We start from the raw sequence: 21,612 nt of genomic DNA, 5'->3' as shown, positions 1-21,612 counted from the left end.
AGAGAATAAAGCACGCAGTAACCTAGAACCAACAGTGCCCTCACAGCTGTTTCTCTCTCTGCCACAGGTATCAGCCAGAGCCGGATCTCTCACTGGCTGTTGCAGCAGGGGTCAGACCTGAGTGAACAGAAGAAAAGAGCATTTTACCGATGGTATCAACTTGAGAAGACAAACCCTGGTAAATATCATTTCTTCATTTTATTGCATCTGAAACAAGACAAATGTAGTTAATTACTTTATTAAATCTATGTGCTGACTGGTCTTCACTAAGGTGATTTCATACTTTACTGTTGTTCCTTTTTCCCAGAGAGCACTCCTGTCTACAGCCATATCACCCTGAATGTACTCCGTCTCATCCAAAGAACATTAACTGTAAAACCTAAACCCTCATAATACCATTTTTTAACTTAGTGTCTAATACTATTTAGTCATGTTCACTCCTTCCTCCAAGGCACCTCTTTGTTTCCAGGTTGTATGCTATTTCTGACGATAGTTTCAAAGACAGATCATGATTGTCAGTGGCTTCTTTCTATTTTTCGACTAAAGGTACACACATAAAGATTCCATATCTTTTTTGGGGGCGGGGTAAATGTTATTTTAGTTAGTAATGTAAAATTCATACTTTTATTTAGTTATTGCTATACTGTGTCCAGTGATCTCTGCTAATGATTTTCTGTTCCTAATTACCTGGGTGATAAGCATGTTTTCGGACTTTAGAGTGAAGCTGCTCTCATGACTTTGGAAGCAGCAATAGGTTGAAAAGTAGAATGAAATGCGAAGGAAGATCACTGAAACCTTTATGTCTGGAGGCACCTGGGTGGCTCCTTTGTTGAGTGCCTGCCGTTGCCTCAGGTCATGATCCAGGGGTCCTGGGATCGAGTGCCGCATCAAGCTCCCTGTAGAGAACCTGCTTCTCCTTCTGCCTACGTCTCTGCCTCTCTCTCTGTGTGTCTCTCGTGAATAAATACAATCTTTATAAAAAACAAAAATAAAATCTTTATGTCTGAAGTTGCCAGGAATAGGCAAGACCTATTGTAGGATACTTTTAACAAATGGTACATAAAGTCTGAAGTTGTATGGCAGCCTGTCTTAATCTATACATTATGCAGACTGGTGGCAATGAGCATGATCTCAAGTTTAGCCTTTTGTAATACTATATAGCATTAAAGCCTTTGCTTACTATAGATTAAATCATCAGTTGGAATATTGCATATTGAAGACTTAGCTATTAATAGCATTGACTCTGAGGTAGAAATAATATTAGAGAAACATGCGTGGTAAGATTTTTTTTTTTTTAAAAAAAGATCACATTCCTGGTCTGAAAGGCCCAGACAGGACAAAACAGAACAGACATATATCAGCCTCTCTACAATGAATTTTTTATTTACCCTGCCCCCCACTTTCTATTTTGAAATGTTTCAGTTGTATGGAAAAGTTCAAAGACCAGCAGAGTGAACACTGTTTACTTTCTTCTTAGATACAATAGTTATTAACATTCTGCTATATTTGCCTTATCCCTAGAAAATAAATAAACTTAAATATGTACGTATATGCATGTATACGCATCTCTTTCTCTTCAGCATTCATAATTGTAGTCCGTTACCATAGTCCTGCATAACCACAGTCCGTTACCATATCTAAGAAAACTAATAATAATTCCATAATACCATCTAACATCTAGTTTATATTCATATCTCTCTAATTGTTACAAGTATGTCTTTTTCTTATTAAATAGTATCTGATTTAGATTGACAAATTGGAATTTGTTATGTCTTTTTAGACTCTTAAATCTAGTCACTCAAACTTTTTTTTTTCCATAACAAACCTGTTAAACCATCTAATCTTACAGAATGTCCCATATTCTAGATTTTTCTGTTTCTTCTTAGTGTCAATTAATTTACTCCTCTATAGCCCCTGTATTTGCTGTAAACTAGAAGTTAGGTTTAGAGGCTTGATTAGATTCAGGTTAAACATTTTTGGCAAGAATACTTCATAGATTATTTAGAGAGGGCTTGTAGTAATGTCTACAGTGTACTCTGAAATGCATCAAAATAAAATGGATAAGGAGATGGATAATGTGATAAAGTAAGTAAGTAAAATATATGATTTGAGTATAGATTTTCATCATAAAATTCTTTCATTGTTGGCTGTATGTTTGAAAATTTTCACAATAAAACATTGGAGCAAAATGCTTTGTCGGTAACATTTACCTCATATATCAAGATGCGTGTAATGTTAGGTTGTAGCACTGTTCATATGCTAAGTTTGGGCATTTGTTAAAATAATGACCACCAGGTCTTGTCTTTGTAGTTTGTAAATAATCCATAGGGCGTCATTTTGCCACTGGATGGATAGCCTCTTTGACATCAACCTTTTGTCAGTGGTCTTAGCATCCAATGATGAGGCTTACCTAAATGAGTTATTCCAGTGGGGATTGCAAAATGATGACGATCTTATTTAAATCCTTCAGCATTTATTAGCTAGCAATTTTTTCTGCAAAGAACTTTCATTTTTAGGTATTCTTCTAATGATAGCTGGATATGTAAGCAAATCTCTCGAAATAATGACTCTTTTGTTGCTGCTATTGGGTAAATGTTCTAAAGCAGCACAATTCAGTGGAAATATAATACAAATAACATGTAATTTAAAATTATCTAGTAGCTACTTTAAAAAGTAAGAGATAGCTAAAATTAATTTTAATAATATATTTTATTTAGAAAATATGTATTAACACTTCAACATTTAATCAATACTTTTAAAAAGTACTGAGGCTTCTTTTTCTCTCTCTTTTTTTTTTAAGTAAATTCCACACCTAGTGTGGAACCCCCACTGCAAGGCTTGAACTCAACCAAGAGATCAAGACCTGAGCTGAAATCAAAATCAAGAGTCAGATGCTTAACCGACTTAGCCATTCAGGCACCCATCTTTCTTTCTTCTTTTCCTCCTTTCCTTCCTCCCTTCTTCCTTTCCTTCCTCCCTCCCTCCAGTTCCTTTGTTTCCCTCCCTTTCTCTTTCTTTTCCTCCCTCCAGTTCCCTCCCTTCCTTCCCTCCCTCCTTCCCTTCCTTCCTCTTCCTTTTTGTACTGATTTTTGAAATCAGGTGTGTATTTTACACTTGAAGTATATACCATTTCCAGTCAGCCACATTTCAGGTGCATTACAATGACCACATGTGGCTACCAAACTGGATAGTCTTAAGATAAATCATACTTGAAGCAACACTTCAAGTGCAGCTCTAAGCAGTCTTCCCAAAGACCTCAATCCTCCCATGACTTGCACACAGCAAAGCAAATCAGATGGTGAGTGACAAAAACTTGGCAGTTGGTCTGCTTAATAGAGCAGCTTAGGCTGATAGCAAAGGTATGATTAGGTAAATAAGGAACTGTTACCTAGGGGTTTCATAAATGTGGTCACATTTCAGCAGTTGACTGCCAGGGGAGGAACACCAAAGGGATTGTCAACATGTTCAAAAATGTATAGGACAGAACATGAAGACTTTGGAGGACAAACATTAGTCAACTGTGTCAGGCAATCAGCTTCCATAAGAGAAGGGATTTTTGTCTCTTGGATTTGGCACTTAGAATACTGCCTTGATATAATCTAATCACAGTTGGTGAAGCTAAATTCCCATCCCATACTGAGATTTCAAGGCTGGGCTCCAATCCCAGGCAGGGACCAGGATACCAGGAAAATGAATTCTCACCAGAAAGAGGAAGAGGACTAAGGTGCAGCTATCAGGCCCCCACAACTGACCTGATAGCACTGCCAACTGCAGAATACCTCTATTGGAATCCCATTTTTAGCACTGGGGTAGTATAATGTTTTTCTGAAGCTGTTTTATTAAAAGATTATCTTTTTGATTTTGATCTTATTTTTTTACTTCAGTCTGTCTTGAACCAGAGTTAGGCTAAACCATCATCAGGAAATTGGAATGAAGGTGAAACTAGGCCATTGAAACAGGAAAATAGGAAAGGACTAACAGCATTCATCCAGCTGTTGATAAGGAATAGCTTTCTTTAAGGAGATAATACCTCTTTTTTTAAAAGATTTTATTTATTTATTCATGAAAGACACAGAGAAAGGCAGAGACGTAGGCAGAGGGAGAAGCAGGCTCCAGGCAGGGAGCCCGACGTGGGACTTGATCCTGAGACCGCGGATCATGCCCTGAGCCAGGGGCAGACGCTCAACTCCTGAGCCACCCAGGCATCCCAGTACCTCCTTTTAAGAATAAGTTTCCTAGGGGTGCCTGGGCTAGCTCATGCCTTGGCAGAGCATGTAACTCTTAATCTGGATTTGAGCCCCATATTGGGTGTACAGTTTCTTTAAAATAAATTTTAAAAAGAAAGAATAAGTTCCCCTAATTATGTGCATTTGCTTTTTAATGAAGTTGTATTACTGATTTCTCCTCATTAAAACTTTCTGGTTTTTATTTGAAAACCAAATCCATACAGGTTTTGTAGGACAGAATTTAAAGTTAACTGAAGAGAAGAGGATAAGTTTGTGATTGTCATTTGATAGTTTTCATAGCATCAACAGTAGTTGGATGTTACCAATTAAAATTTAATATTTAGAAGTTATTCTTTGCATTTTTACCTTTATTGTAAGACCTAATATGATGGAATTCTTTCTAGGTGAATGCACCTTTGTTGATTTTAAAATAACCTTTAATTATAACTAAAGAATCGTATTGTTCTCCATGGACACTGAAATGACTATTCTGTTTGGATAAGATGAACTAAAATTATGTTAGCACCTAAAATGAGCTTATCCACTATCTGGTCATTAAGTGTTTATAGTATATAAGAATCTTCTTTGCAGGTCATTGCAGAGGTGATTGGAATCTACCTAAATATCTCTCAGTCATGAACTGGTTAAATAAATGGTATATCTGTACAATGGAATAGTATGGAGGGTAAATAGCTATTTTTTTTAAAGGAGGGCTTTATATGAATTGAATTTATATGTGGTAATATCAAATTCATAAGTAAATAAAGTAAGGTGCAAAACAATAGATACAGTATACTGTCTATATATAGAGGGAATACATACACATACATACATGCTTATATAAACATAGAACACTTCTAGCCAGCTGTATTTAGAACTAAAGAAGGCTCTATAGAGCTCTGAGAGACTGGAAATACAGGATGGCAGGGAGACTGTTAACTATATAACATTTTTTGTCTTTATAAATTTTGTACTTGTACTATATATGCAAAAGGTACATATAAAATTTCATGAAAAGGTGAGAGAGAGGAAGAAAGGCAAGAAGGAAGGGAGAGAAGGAGAAAGGCAAAAAAGAAATTAATCTGCCTTGTTAACAGCTTCAAAAACTGAAGAACCTAGGTTCACATAGTCCAGACCTGCTTATTGATAGGAAGTTCTTTTATTTCACAAATTTTACTTGCTCATCCGAATAAATGTAAATGGTGCTGTCCCATTGCATATATTCTGGGGAAAAATGCAAAATTAAGAAAAATCACAAAATGAAAAAGTGACTTTTTTTTTCTTTTCTGTAAATGTAAGCATTTAGAAAATAAATTAAAAATGTTTGTACATTCTGTGCCTCTATTTTTAGACTCCGTGCATTTCTCTTTGTATACCTTGATTGGAGTTCTCTTTTTCAGCCTTTTTACTCTGGATCCATTTGGATATATGGGTTGTTTTTTTTCCCCTAGTCTCTTTCTAAGTGAACTCAGCAAGAAAAATAATAATAGAGTGGATATTTAGGTTATTTTTACTGATAACCCAATAGTTACAGATATACTGTAGTCCTCTAATAAACAGACCATCATTAGAATTTCCCAGCATATCCCAAAGCCTGCCAAGGGGTATGAATAAAATAGACTGATGGAAACTGATCAAATGCATTTTATCTTGTTTCTTATGAAAACATTTACAAGAAAATGCCTATTTTTTAAAAGAAGTGGGTACTAAATTCAGTATGGTTGACATCAAAAACCCTTTATTTAATCAAATTAGGCTCAGCAGTCTTTTTCCTTGTCTAATTTAAACATTGCTATAACAGACAGAGTTTGCTGAGTTCCTCTTGGCTCATGGCACAGATTTTGCCTATTTCTAAATTAAACAAATAAAGTTTGCCAGGAGGCTCATGCAGCAAGCACATGAAGTAAATTTGGAGATCAGAAGTAATGCCTCCTCCCTTCACTATTGCAGAGTGTCAGTGCCTCAGGAAAATCGTGTGTGACATAGGGGACAATGAGAAATTACTTTTGGAGAAGGTAGCTTCTATGAACAGGATAGTAATGACATGCTTATAGTCATATTTTATTAATTGACTGGCAAAGGCTCACTCAGAAGTAAATCTGATAAGAAAATTATCATATATACAAAGGGAACATTTATCAAAATTTAAAAATCTATCAGCAAATTAGGGAGACTTTTTTCCTCTTGGGTTTAGAGTTGCTAGATAAATGTGCAAAATCTTAATGAGAGCCCAGATACAAGAAGGGAAAAAAATGTTTCTGTAAAGAAAATAGATAACAAATTTCCTGTAAAAAAAAAAAAAAAAAAAAGTGGGTTTTTTAGCCAATCCAGAACTCCCATATTTTACTTCAGAGAGATTTAAAGCCTGCATTCTAGTATCTTTGTATTTTTCTGTCAGAGTCTATAATTTTGGACCCATTCTTGGGTTATTCATTGCTCTCCATCCGCTTTGACTAAAGCAAGATTAACTAAGGTTTCTAGAACAAATCTGTGTTTATTGGAGTGTTTCCAGAATGCTGCTTGTGCTATTTTTAAATACTGCTACATTGAAAAAGAAAAAGGAGCAAGAGAAAAACTTCAGAAGTAATACAATAATATTATGTTTCAAATTCAGTATGTTTATAAGTTTGAAATTACTGAGTTTCTACCCGTCTGTGCATAAGTTGCCTTGATTTCTTTTTAAAGTAATTTATTTCACCTAAATTTCTTTATATAGAAAAATTGGATATTATAGAACATTATAAAGAAGTTACGTGACCAATAAACACCAGTACCAAGAAAGAACCATTATTATCAGTTAGCTGATTTTCTTGAATCTCATGATTAAGATTCTTTGTATTCTTTATTTTATTTATACTCAACTAAGAAAACATGCTATAGTTATAATGTGGCCTTCTAATTACAATTTACTGACCTATTTTCTATCTTTTACCCACTGAAGCCCTGAAATTCTATTGTTCTACCAGAAGTTAGGCCTTGGATGAGAGGACCTATTGCCTTACCCAGTCTGTTTTACCTTTCTCTTGGTAAAGAGAGATAGCTGCTTGGCTCTGCCTTGAACCTTTTATCATGTCTGTTGGAACAGAATTTATATAATGTAACTTAGGTAGATTCCAGAGCCCATGTTATGTTGTAATTCCTGCTTGCATTCAGAAAAGTACCAAAACAAAGACTTTGAAACTCTCCAATCCCATATTTTCTCCTTATGCCTAAACTTTGTTAACTTTGATGCAAATGTAGGGTAATGTAAATTCAACATGTAAATGAATGAGTATGGCTGTGTTCCAGTAAAACTTTCTTTGAACTATGGTAGCAGGCTACAGTCTGTCATACATTTAAGCCATGAATCTCTAAAGCATTGTGTGGTGACACACTTGTCCTTTTGAGGAACAAGTTAAATACTTATTTTGCATCACACACCACAGGAAATCATTTTTGTATCTAATAAATATATCTATTAAAGGTTTAAACAATAAGAAAACTATAAAAATATTCTGAGTGATACAAAACAAACCACAAAAGAAGAGGTTGACAAATGTGACTATGTAAGATTTAAGATCAGAAAGCACACCATAGAGCAGCCCAGGTGGCTCAGCGGTTTAGCACCGCTGGGTGGTGTGATCCTGGAGACCCGGGATCGAGTCCCATGTTGGGCTCCCTGCATGGAGCCTGCTTCTCCCTCTGCCTGTGTCTCTGCCTCTCTCTTTCTCTCTCTCTGTGTCTCATGAATAAATAAACAAAATCTTAAAAAAAAAAAAAAGGAAAAAAGAAAGCACACCATGAAGACAAATGACAAACTGGGGAAAAAGTTGCAATCTCTAGAACTAGCAATTGATATTGTTTCAACACACCATTAAATGGATACCTCAAAAGAAAAAGACAAAAGATATAAATTCATAAGAAAACATATATAAAGTTCAGTAAATAAGATGCTCTTTCTTACTAATTGTGAAATCTCTATATTAAAGGAAATTTTTTCCTGCCAAATTTATAAATGTGAATAATTAGTAATAATCATAATAGTATATTGGGGAATATGGGAAATAAACAATTAGAGATGGTTATAATGTCTTATATTTGTTTTATATTATTGTGCAACAGATTGCCCTACAACTTAGCTAAAAACAACAAACAGTTGTTATCTCACAATTTCTGTGGGTCAGGAATCCAGTAGTGGCTTAGCTAAGATGGTTCTGCTCAGAGTTCTAATGAGGTTCTAGTTGAGCTGTCAGCAGCTGGACAGTCTGCCTCTAAGACCACTACCATGAGTGATTTGGCAGGCCTCAGTTTCCTTTCTGCCTGTTGCCCAGGGATTTCAATTCCTCTCTACCTAGGCTCCCTGAGTGTCCTTAAAACTTGGCAGCTATTTTTCCCCTGAGCAAGTGATCTAAGAGGCAGAGCTACTAAGATAAGATACTATGGTGTATTCTATAATCTAATGTCAGATATAATATATATTCACTTCTACCATATGTTTTTTGTCACACAGACTAACCTGGTGTAGTATGAGAAGGGACTACACAACAGGGTGAATACCAGTAGGCAGAGTTCCTTGAAACCACCTTGAGGGCTGACTACCACATGACTCTATTGGTACTAGGGCCTTTCTGTCAGCTGGGTTATACAGTTCTCTACATGGTGTCTGCTGTGACTGGAATACCCAGAGTGGCTTTTTTTCCTCATCTGTGGCACCTGGGGGTAGCTGGGCATCTTTCACCCCATGCGGCTAGCTTGGGCTTCCTTACAATATCACAGTCTCAAGTTAGTCATACTTCTTATATGGTAACTGGTTTCCCCCCAGAACCTGTATTCCAGGAGATGTAGTTAGAAGCTGCAAGCATTTTATGACCTAGCCTTGAACTCTTTCCATTTTCTGTTGTCAAAACATGTCACAGGACCAGCTTAGAATTCAAGGGTATGATTACCAGGAGGTGTGACTTATTGTGAAGGGCTATCTTTGGAACCTATCCCAGAAAGTTATGCTTTGGAGAGATGATGCTGGCTTATTCTAAAGCCTGTTGACGTAATATAAATTGATCTGAATCTGTATATACTTTGAAGATAAAATTAACAAGGTTTGCTATATTCTGGATATATGATACATAGGAGAAGTAGAGAGGTCAAAGATGTATCTGCAAATTTTGAGCCAAGCAATTTGAAAAATAGGGATGCCATTTACTCAGCTGGAAAGGGCTGTAAGACAACAGGTTTGGAGAGGAAAATCAGGATTGGTTAAAATACTGGGCCTCTGTATAACAATGCATATAAATATGTAGCTTACATTAAGGGTGGGGGGGTCTACAAAGAGAGATCTGAATGTAGTAAAATAGAAAAACCACCCAACATATTAATTACAATGTGTAATAATAAATAGTGTATGATTCCTCTTATGAAGAAATCAATACATATTTATTATGTGCATTATTCCACATACTTCTAACAATTTCTAACCTATCTTTCTAGGGCTATATTAAGAGTTTGTATTTTATTCCATAGGCAGTAGGAACTTTTTGAAGGCTTTTTGATCATTGGAATGCTATGATCATAATTATACTTTGGGAAGACGAATTTAACGGTATAGAGAATGAAGGGAAACAGTGGGAGATCCCAGGACTGAACTCTATGAACACATATCAAGTTATATTTAAATTCATTGAAATAAGTCTACAGAGGTCAGAAACAATGTTGGGTTTTTTTTGTTTGTCTTTAGGGTTTTGTTTTGTTTTTCTAGCTTCTAACCTAGAGCAAACCAAAAGAAAGATGGTGGGAGATGGTGAATTTAAGAATACATGCATCATTAGTAAGTAGTTCATTATTTAAGAAAAGAGTAGTCTAGGGCAGCCTGGGTGGCTCAGCGATTTAGCGCCACCTTCAGCCCAGGGCCTGATCCTGGAGACCTGGGATTGAGTCCCATATCAGGCTCCCTGCATAGAGCCTGCTTCTCCCTCTGGTAGTGTCTCTGCCTCTCTCTTTCTCTCTCTGTGTCTCTCATGAATAAATAAAATCTTAAAAAAAAAAAAAAAAAGAAAGAAAAGAAAAGACTAGTCTAAATTAATAAAATGTCCTAATTACATTTTTCCCCATTAGTTTTATTACATTGAAGAGGTAACAGAAACCAGTATAGCTATAACAGGTAGTAGACCTATAGAGATCTAATTTTAGTTAACTAGTAGACAAATCATATTGAATACTACCTTACTGTCTTTGATGTTATATATTTGACTTTTTTTAAGAGTTTACCACAATTAGGGCTATTTTAAATTCCATCTTCTATCTGCATACATTCTTTAAGGGCTCTATTTTCTCAGTAACAAGAGTCCTTTGAGTGGTAACAAAAAGTTCTGATCATATAGTGTATATTGTTCGAAAGATTAAAACTATCGGGAATTTCAAGAAAGATTTTTCAGAAGATACTCTTAATTAATTAGTCACTGGTCCAAAGACCATACTTCCCTTTTCCCCTAAAGAGATAGATTTTGGGCTTTATTTCAAAAAATTATATAAACAAAGATAAAAGACAAGTGACCCAAAAAATGACATTTTAAAATAATTATAAACTTTTTAAGGAAGAGTTTCTGTCCCTTGAATTTTTGTTTGGGTCACATTTTCCCCCCATAGTGCAATCTGCTTCAGTGCCCATAGCCTGTAGCACAGAGGCTAGGCAGTGGTTTCAAGGGAACAGTTTGCATTGGCGTGGGACAGGCACTGTGAGACCCCCAGGGGATTTTTTTTAATGTAAATATCAAATGTATTTGGCTTGCAAGTTCCAATGGAAGGACAAAAATTTATTGTTAATTTCATGATTATATTTGTCATTGATTTTAATAACTTGCAAGATATTTGCTAAAAATGTCTTGTTTATTTCAGGGGCTACACTAAGTATGAGACCAGCCCCCATTCCGATAGAGGACCCAGAATGGAGACAAACACCTCCCCCAGTCTCTGCCACATCTGGCACCTTCCGACTACGACGAGGGAGTCGATTTACCTGGAGAAAGGAGTGCCTGGCTGTCATGGAAAGGTACATGTGTCCTTTCCCATTAGCAATCTCCCAACCTTAGCAAAGAGAGAAACTTTAGATAGATTGGGATAGTCTTCATTTCAGACAAGTAATTTGGAATCTAGGTTCTATCTCTAAGTATATTTTGGAGTATTTTAAATGCTGTATTACTGAAATAAGATGATCTTGTCATTGAGAATTCATAAAACTGGAGTTAACATCTATAAATATAACTTAATAGTGTTCTCAGTAATTTCAGAAACTTTGGAAGATTTTATTTAATTTAGATCTTTATATTGTATTTTGGAAACACTCTTCAAAGTTTTATTTTCATCAGAAATATTGAATATTTGTATAGGAGACCACTGAAATTTCACTTCTTTCAATCAGGAGCTTAGTCCCAAAGGTTACAATACATGTTTTTATTTTGATTTGGTAATTTATCTTCTAACTGTAGCACTAGTACCTGATCCATAGTAAATCCTCAGTATGTTTTAGACTAGAATTTGACCTTAGCTTCAGTTATCCTATCTGGAATGATATAAGTTAATTAAATATGATTTTAAATGTTCAGTATATTTAAGGTGGATCCTGTAGTAAAATTATTCTTTTAGTCTCCTACCTACAAGGAATGTTTATAGAATTTTTTTTAGATGGAGAGTTTTATATTCAATAAGGTAATAATTTTCCACTAGAAAAGTATTTACTTCCTAAGATTAAATATAGAAAAAAAGATATCAGGCAAAGATAAAAACAATTGAATTTTCATATTGAGATTTCTTAATAATTTAAATAATGGGAAAAATGGAATTGAATTTTTAAAACTGAGTTTAACTGGATAAAGCATTTAATAACTCAGTCAAAGACCTGAAACCTTGGTTTGGCTTTGCCATTTAACCAGCTGTGCAACTTTGTCTAGGTCACAAACTCTGAGCAGTAACTTTTTCATCTATAAAATGAAGTTTTTCAATAGCCAGTAGAGAACCATGTATGTCTCTAGGACTTTTGCCATCTCTCTTCCTGCCTCTTTCCTAATCTCCCAGCTCATAAACATCACTACCTGAAATAAAGGGAGATTGAAAATGTCAAAATTAAGGCCATGGTTTTGTTCTTGTGATTGGGCTGAAATTAAAAAGTTTGCTTAAAGTAGCCAAAATGAGATTGTAGATTATTCATTGATGTTATCCTATGTTACTTTCATTGCTCTCTTTACTGTAAATTCCAGTAGAGGCCATTCATTGAGTAATGAATCCTTATATGCTTGAGCAGCTAAGTAGAAGAGGGAGACTTTTTTCATCCCAGAGTCCTGACATTTACAATCTGCTTTATTTTTCGTATCTAGAAATTTTGATTCTTTTAAAAACCTTCTTCAGAACTTCTGACATAATAGACATGAATTTAAATACTATCAAATGTAAAGTATTTGCAGCATTATATATTTTCCTCTGGGTAACAGAATAAACTTTGGTATTAGTTTCTACTTGGTATAAGTTCTAATTTTGCTACTTATCCAGCCATTTAATTTTTTCATGTCAGTGTGAAGAAAGATTAATGTTAAAATTGATAATATTAATAATGATTGTGATATTCCTAATGTATTTTCAAAATTAAACCTTGCAATCTTTGCATTTCTTTTTATTTTTTCCCAAATCAACAAAAACTACCCACAAAATCACATTGGTCAAATTTCAGCTAAAAAGATACTGAGGGTTGCCTGGGTGGCTCAGTTGGTTAAGTGTCCAACTCTTGATCTCGACTCCGGTCTTGATCTCAGGATTGTGAGTTCAAGCCCAGCCCCACATTGGGCTACACGTTGGGCATGGAGCCTACTTTAAAAAAGAAGAAGAAGAAAAAAAAAGATATGAGCACTTACCCTGTATAAGACTCCCATTTAATCTTAATTTTCACCTTTTGACCTTAATTTTAATTAATAAGTGTCTTTAATCCAGGAATTGGTTATTGGGTTTAATTTTATCTTACTTGGCACAACCAGCAAGAACGTATGTGGTTCGTTCCAGTAGCTGCAAAAATGCAAAAAGCCTTTCAAAGTATTTAATAGCAATAGATCACAGTATGATTTCATTCTGTGAAAGTGGAACTTTATATCTTCAGAACATGGAATGTAAAATTCCCTGGCCTCAGAGTAATGTGTGATGTCTTTCACTATACTGAATAGGCACATAAATATGCCTATTTACAGGCTGTAAAGCCAAGCAAAGTACTAAGCTGACTTACTGGTATAAGTCAAAAATTATTCATTCTTCATGTCATACACCAAGACAAATTTCAAATGAATTAAAAAAAGTGAATCCATATCAATAATAGAAGAAAATACAAATACCCTGGAAATGGTGAAATTTTTCCTAAGTAGGACTTAGGAAAAAAACATTTGCTGGTATGATTAACCTTAATGTGTAAAACAACTTTTAAAAGAGAGAGACCACCAAATCTGTAGGAAACTAAAGATACCAGCAGAAAAACAAATGCAAATGCCTCTTAAACATATATAAAAGAATGTTCAGTTTAACTCACAGTAAGAGAAATTCATATTAAAATTACACTGAGACACTTCTTCTCCTATCACATTGGCAAAACTCCAAAAGTTCCATAACATTTTTTTTATTGATTGATTTCCATTGATTGGAAAAGGGCACTCTCATACATTACTTGTGGGAATGCAAAACGTAGTAATTTCCATGGATAGGAATTTGAGAGTATTGGGGATAATTACCCATGGATTTGCCCTTTGACTCAGCATTCCCACTTTTAGAAAATTATCCCAGAGACAAGCTGACAAAAGTATAAATATAGGAGCCCTGTTTACAATAATATCAAAATATTGATTACAACCTATGTGTCCAGTAGTGGGCTGGGTGAATAAATTACAGTTTACCCATATGTTGGTTCCCAGGCTCAAATAGTACAGTACTATGCAGCAGCAAAAGAAATGAATTGTCCTTTCTACAGAATGAAAATCATACGTGTCCTTCTGTACCATAACTTAAATATTTTGTAAGGCTTTTTTGCATTTTGGTAACCATCGAAATGAATACTTTTCTGTATACAGTGATCTGCACAATATAATGTTAAAAAAAACAGTGTCAAATGCAGGCTATCACTTATGTATTTATGTATTTGCTTTTAATTTGTTTTAAAATGAAGGAATATACCATAAAATAAAATGGATTACCAATAGGAGAAGGGGAGGAAGAAAAACAGATTGTGGAGGGGACAAGAACAGAACTGGACTTCTCTAAATATACCATGTTTTCACATTGTAACCATGTAAATATTTTATGTAATTATAAAACAAAATTAGATTGAAATGGAGGGGAAGATGACCCCTAAAAATAGCTAAAATGAAACAAATCTGTGAACTAAACATTCCTGAACTGTACCAAATAACTTTATAACACAGTATTTTGACTATGCTTCTTGGTGGGATACAGTTTAGGAATAAAAACTACAAAAAAAATCTTACCTTGTTTTTACTAATGTTGGTAATATTATTATTCAGGTACTATTTTTATTTGTATAAATACAGATATAGGTGAGACAATCATAGTGTTACTAGGAATCAAGTTTTTCAGTGTAAACCATATAAAATCAAAATAAGTAAAACATTATTATCTTGTGTATGTGTGTGCATATAGAAATTTATCTTTAATTTATACTTTTAATAACAGCCTTATTGAGATATTCACCTAATTAAAGTGTACAATTCAGTGCTTTTTAGTGTATTTACAGTTTTGCAACCATCACCACAATCAGTTTCAGAATATTCTCTTTACCCCCCAAAACCCTTTTACCCAGTAGCAGTCACTCTTTTTTCCCATTCTCCCCCAACCCTACATAACCATTAATCTGTTTTCCCTGTATATAGATTTGCTGAGTCTGGACGTTTCTTATGAATGGAATCATACAAACGTGGCTGTTTGTAGACTCACTTTTTTCACTTAGTATAATGTTTTCAGCGTCCATCCATGTTGAAGGTTATTTCAGTATTACATTTCTTTTTTTGCCAAGTAATATTCTATTCTGTAGATATGCCATATTTAATTTATTCGTTCATCAGTTGTTGGACATTTGGGATTGTTTCCACTTTTTAGCTATTATTGATAGTACTGCCACCAATGAAATTTGTGTACTAGTGGAATTGCTGGGTCATATGGTGAAATTTGTGTACTAGTGGAATTGCTGGGTCATATGGTCAAATGTATGGTGTTTAACCTTCTGAGAAACTGCTAGACTGTTTCCAAAGCAGATGTACCATTTTACATTCCACTCAGCACTGTATGATGGTTCCAGTTCCTCACCAGCACTTGTTATCGTTGTCTTACTAGTTATAATCCTCCTTGTGTATGAAGTAGATTCTCATTGTGGTTTTGATTTTCATTTCCCTAACCAGTGATTTTGAATATTTTTTTTATATGCTTATTGGCTATTTGTATTTCATCTTTGGAGAAATGTCTTTTCAGATCATTTGCCCATTTTTTAAGTTGGGTTATTTGTCTTTATACTGAATTGTAAGTTTTCTTTATGTATTCTAGGTGCAAGTCCTTTATCAGACACATGGTTTCCAAATATTTTCTTCCACTCTGTGGGTGCTCTCTCACATTCTTGATGATGACCTTTGGCATATGCAAGCTTTTAATTTTCATGAAGTCCAATTTATTTTATTGTCTGTTATTAGTACCTTTACTTTTTACCTAAGAAAGCTGTGCCTATGGGATCCCTGGGTGGCGCAGCAGTTTAGCGCCTGCCTTTGGCTCAGGGCGCGATCCTGGAGACCTGGGATCGAATCCCACGTCAGGCTCCCGGTGCATGGAGCCTGCTTCTCCCTCTGCCTATGTCTCTGCCTCTCTCTCTCTCTGTGATTATCATAAATAAATAAAAGTAAAAAAAAAAGAAAAGAAAGCTGTGCCTAAATCAAAGGCATAAGATTTATTTCTGTGTTTTTTCCAGGCATTTTATACTTACAACTCTTATTTAGGTCTTTGATCCATTAAAGTTAATTTTTGCATATGATGTGAGGGAGGGACCCAAAATCATTCTTTTGCTTGCTGCTATCCAGTTTTCCCAGCACTGTTGAAAGAACTATTCTTTTCCCATTGGTTAGTCTTGGTACCCTTGTCAAAAATCATTTGACTATAAATTTGAGGGAGACTCTTCAATTCTGTTCTGTTCCATTGATATTTTTACCACACTGTTACAATTACAGTTTTATTGTAAATTTTGAAATCTGGAAATACCAATTTTCCACTATCTTCTTTTTAAAGATTGTTTCAGCTATTCTAGATCCCTTGTATTTCCATATGAATTTTAGGATAAGCTTGTCAATTTCTGCTAAGAAGCCAGCTATCATTTTTATGGGTCCTAAAATCTTGAATATGAATTATAAATAATAACGTGAATTTGTTATAGTTTCCCTTGAAAAAAGGAGAGGTGTACTTTCCACCTTTACGTACTCAAAAAACCCATAGACAATGATCAACCTAGTAGAAATTAGCAGGCCTGGAGCCCAGATTGTGGTCATAAGTACCATTAACACTCCTTGGAAAAATGCCTGATTCTAGACTTGGGACAAAAATATACATGGTTAGACTAGGGATCTTGTTAAAGCAAGAAGGCCATTACAGATAGGTGTACAAAAGATACAGATGGTATCTTTTTGATACCAAAAGAACTCAGGAACTAATTTGAAGAGGCTCCCCCTGTCCAAAAATAGGGATAACTTAAGTATCAGTAATAATACCAGTGGTAATAGATTGAAGCCCAGCAAACTTATTAAAAATCCATATGTAATAATGATACTAAAAAAAAATTATTGGTCACAACTAGAGAATGTTAGAGTACCAACTAAATAATTAAAAGTGGTAAAATGAAAGAACTGAGCATTTAACTTGTTTTGCCTATGAACCTTATCTATGATTAACCAAAAAGCCTTTTTTAATGAAGGATCCCAACTAATAAATGAAAAAGGAATAATATAATTAGAGTATCATCACTTTGTAAACTCCTAATGAAATAATAGATCTGACAATGATTATGAATAGCTGCTAACAAAAACAGATAACCAGGCGTTATATACCTCTTGGAGGATATAAATACCACCTCCCACAGAGTATTTTTCTAACAAAATCAGAGCTGAATCAAGTCAGGCCTCTAGGTCCAGTTCCAGGTTTGTAGGAAATATGGAACAAAGTTCTGTTAAACAATACTGTTGCGGGGGGAGAAGGGGCATGTGTGACTCAGTCGGTTGAGCAGGGTCCTGGGATCAAGCCCTGCCTTGGGCTCCGTGCTCCGTGGGGAGCCTGCTTTTCCCTCTCCCTCTGCCTGCTGCTCCCTCTGCCTGTGCTGTCTCTCTCTCTGTCAAATAAATAAATAAAATCTTAAAAAAAAAATACTATGGGGAATTCAGGTCAACAAAATCCATGACCCTAAGAATATAATAACTGAATTTCTTCAAGTTTTTAAAAATGTATTAGCCAAATGATTCTTGATTCAGTTATGATAATGGTTGCTTATATGTAAGTGATGCTACATTTATAAAAAATAGAGTTCTTGTCTTTTGAAAATATGTACTGAAATATATAATATGATGAAATGGTATGATACCTGGGATTTACTTCAAAGTAACACAAAATGAAAAGGCAGAAGCAAGAGTGTGTGGATAAAAACCAAGAGTGGTATCTGCGGGTTGGTGGTTTCTGTAACTTGGTAATGTTTACTTGAGGGTTCGTGGCACAGTTATCTCTACTTTTGTGTGTGTGTGTGTGTGTGTGTGTGTATAGTATATGTGTGAAGAATCTAAATTTTGGGTCAAGTTGTGTGAAATTATGAGAAATGGAGACTTCATTATCACAAAAACTCAACTACACAATGTTATCTAATAATAACATTTTCTTAACAAGTAAATGAATGTCACTCTACAATACAATTGTGAACATAAGTAATTCCTGCAGTCTTGGGGTTTACAGTCAGGTTGGAAAGACAGACATTAATCAGATAATCACACAAATCAAAGTAAAATTGCAACAATAATATATGTATGAAAGGAAAGGTTCATGGTGCTGTGAGATATTATAATAGGGGATGTAGTGAGAGTTGGTTAGGTAAAAGGAAAGAGCAAATGTTGCATGTAAAGAAGAGAGCTGTAATCATCTAGAACTGCACTAATACGGTGGTGATGGGTGGCTATTTAAATTTAAATTATTTTAAATGAAATAAAATTTAAAATTCATTTCCTCAATCACATTAGCCACATTTTAAGTGTCCAGTAGTCATGTATGGCTACTGACTATAGTTTTAGACACTATTTCTATCATAGAAAATTTAAAACGGAAGGTATCTATCATTGCAGAAAATTTATTAGATGGCTCTGATAGAGAACAACTGTATCTCATCCCCAGTAGAAAAAAATAATGGTATATTTGCCCCATAATTATTTGTTTTTGTCTCTTACTCAAAATCATAAGGCAAATACAAATATAAATGAAAAACTAGGGGTACCGGGATGCCTGGGTGGCTCAGCGGTTAAGCTCCTGCCTTTGGCCCAGGGCGTAATCCTGGAGTCCCGGTATTGAGTTCCACATGAGGCTCCCTGCATAGAGCCTGCTTCTCCCTCTGCCTGTGTCTCTGCCTCTCTCTCTCTATGTCTCTCATGAATAAATAAATAAAATATTAAAAAAAAAAAAACAGGGGCTGGGTGGCTTAGTGGTTGAGCATCTGCCTTTGACTCAGATCATGATCCCAGGGTCCTGGGATCCAGTCCACATCAGGGTCCCTGCAGGGAGCCTGCTTCTCTCTCTATGCCTCTGCCTCTCTCTGTGTGTGTCTCTCATGAATAAATAAATCTAAAAAAAATAAATTAAAAATAAAACATTAAATCTGCTGAAATATTTTAGAAAATTTTCTATATGCAATGACACAGATAAATATTTCCCTCATTCCCATATCAAACTTATTTTGCTTTTGCATCCTTTCCCACATCTAGCCCTGCTTTTCAAAGTTTAAGATTTAATGATTTATTATTAAATTGGGTTTTTTCTTTAATTAGCATTCATTCATTCATTCTTTCACCTGTTTATCAAATGTATTTTTACAAGCTGCATTTGGTGGATGTATGTCTTGAGTCTCTTAATTTGTAACAGTTCCTTACACAGATATACACACTTTGTTCATGCTATTTATTTGTTGGAGACACTAAGGCATTTGTCATATGGAATATCTCACATTTAGATTTGGCCAATTATATCCTCATATGTGTCTCTTAGCATGACCTCGTATTTTCTGTAGACTGGTAGTTAGATCTGTAGTCTCATTAGATTCTGGTTTAGCTCTTTTGGTTACATAACTGTTACTTTGCTCTTCCTAGTACAGCATATAAGGAGGCACATTATATCTGGTTGACCCTTTTTTAGTAACTATAAGATAATCTTGGAATTCAGTGCTATCATCTTAATCCACTTATTAGAAAGTTCCCCATTTAGTGAATAGTTTAAGGCCAATGATTCTTAACTGCAGATTAGGATCACCTGGGAGCTTTTAAAAATATCAGTGAGACATTACCCTTGACCAGCTGGGACATAGGTAGAGTTATATTTGAAAAGTTCCCAAGTGATTTTGAAGTACAGCCAGGATTGAGAATCACTGTTTTGTCATCCATTGATGATTTTTTCCCAGTTACTTTTTTGTTTTGTAACAGTTACATTCCAGTTTTTTCATTTCTTCTGCATTAATCAGCTGGAATTCCTCTATAAAGAACTTTCCCTCATCAACTCTTTAGTTACCCTGAAATGTAATCCCTCACAAACTTGGTGTGTGTGGGGGGAAGCACTATTGTATAAGCAATTATAGAACTGAGGAATAAAAGCCGTTATAATAATGGATACTTGAGTTTATGGGTTCATGATATGCAAACAGGAAAGAATCAGATTTTAACAAAATGATGACATTCTGGCTGCATTTTGATGGTTGATGAATAGGAGTTTGCCAATCAGAGAACCAGAAAAAGAATATTATAGATTAGCACAGAGTTCTTTGTGTCAGAACTTTGTGATAAAGACCAATAGAGTTTTTCATTAAGAGCATCTCTACTTGATTATACAGGACTTGGCCATACTGTGCATGCTATAATTAAATAAGTACCGTACTTAATTATACCACAGTTTTGGTTTTCAGGCTTTTTCATTAAGGAAATTATACCTGATCAGATTTTTCTATTAGGTAATATTAGTGGGAGTATGGAAGATAGGCAAGAAACAGCTAATCAAGTAAGTATTTGAACACATGTACCAGATGCCTAGAACCAAGGGAAAATAAATTTAAAATAAATATAAGGTATAGTATCTGCCCTCATATCTCTTAAGGCAGTAATGACTTACATTTGAGTAGGATTTTACAGTTTGTATATAATTATTGATCTTATTGACAGTTCTTCTGTATGCCATTTGACCTTATTTATCTTCAAAATTTTGTACTTTATATATTTTACTATTTATAGTTTATATATAAGAACCTCAGAGAAAGGAAGTGACCATGTACACATGGACTTGAACGTGTAAATGGATTGGGAGAGGGATAAGTGGAGGCCAGGTAGGAGGCTGTCCGAGTAATCTATGTATAAATGATTAGGGCCCCAACTATAATATCAAAGCAAAGAGAAATAAAGTGGGTAGAAGGTAATAGGTATCAGAAAAAATATGAAGAAAAGAACAACCTAACCTAGATACAAATAGAATATAGTGATGACAAAGCAGGAAATGTAAAAGAGAACTTAACACTGGTGATATTCATAGAGCATTCCTCTGGGACACAGTATCTTATACCATTAGAAAATAGTTTGACTTTGGGCAGATCATTCAACATCTCTTAACCCCAATTACAAACAATATTTATAAAAAGAAGAGTTAAGTATTATGATCTAGTAAAAAGCAGATGGGCTTCAGAGTCATACAGACTTACTGTTTAGTCCCAGCTTCATTTTTTTTTTTTTTAAGATTTTATTTATTCATGAGAGACACAGAAAGAGAGCTAGGCTCCCTGCAGGGAGCCTGATGCAGGACTCAATCCCAGGGCCCAGGGATCAAGTCCCGAGCCAAAGGCAGATGCTCAATCACTGAGTCACTCAGGCATCCCCTCAGCTTCATCTTAATGTTAATCCTTGGGAATTTCAGTTTTCTGTAAAATGGAGATGTTATTATGAAAAGCATTGCATGAGATCACATATGTAGAGCACACAGTAGAATGCCATCCTCATAGCCAGTGGTGAGCCAGTGTTCGTTTTCCATTAAAGTTCGTTCCACTTAGAGCTTTGACTGTGAACTCTTTTCAAGGTGTTAGGAGATGTCACTGTCTTTGGAAATGGAAATTTAAGAGGTATCA

At 35.0% G+C, this 21,612-nt stretch overlaps 1 protein-coding gene across 21 annotated transcripts in view; it reads left to right on the top strand.

Annotated features, from left to right (window-relative positions):
* Window positions 1-21,612, top strand: part of HMBOX1 (homeobox containing 1) — a 191,277-nt gene that overhangs the window by 126,681 nt on the left and 42,984 nt on the right. For all 21 annotated transcript variants that reach the window (XM_072796119.1, XM_072796130.1, XM_072796122.1 and 18 more), the window contains 2 exons: window positions 68-178; window positions 11,094-11,247. In XM_072796119.1, the coding sequence (XP_072652220.1) occupies window positions 68-178; window positions 11,094-11,247 (265 nt within the window). The remainder of the gene's footprint in view (window positions 1-67; window positions 179-11,093; window positions 11,248-21,612) is intronic.

Source organism: Canis lupus, chromosome 24 (assembly GCF_048164855.1).
Source record: "Canis lupus baileyi chromosome 24, mCanLup2.hap1, whole genome shotgun sequence".
Classification (NCBI taxonomy): domain Eukaryota; kingdom Metazoa; phylum Chordata; class Mammalia; order Carnivora; family Canidae; genus Canis; species Canis lupus.
Note: the sequence above shows the minus strand (reverse complement) of the source record. Positions and strands in the feature narration are given on the sequence as shown.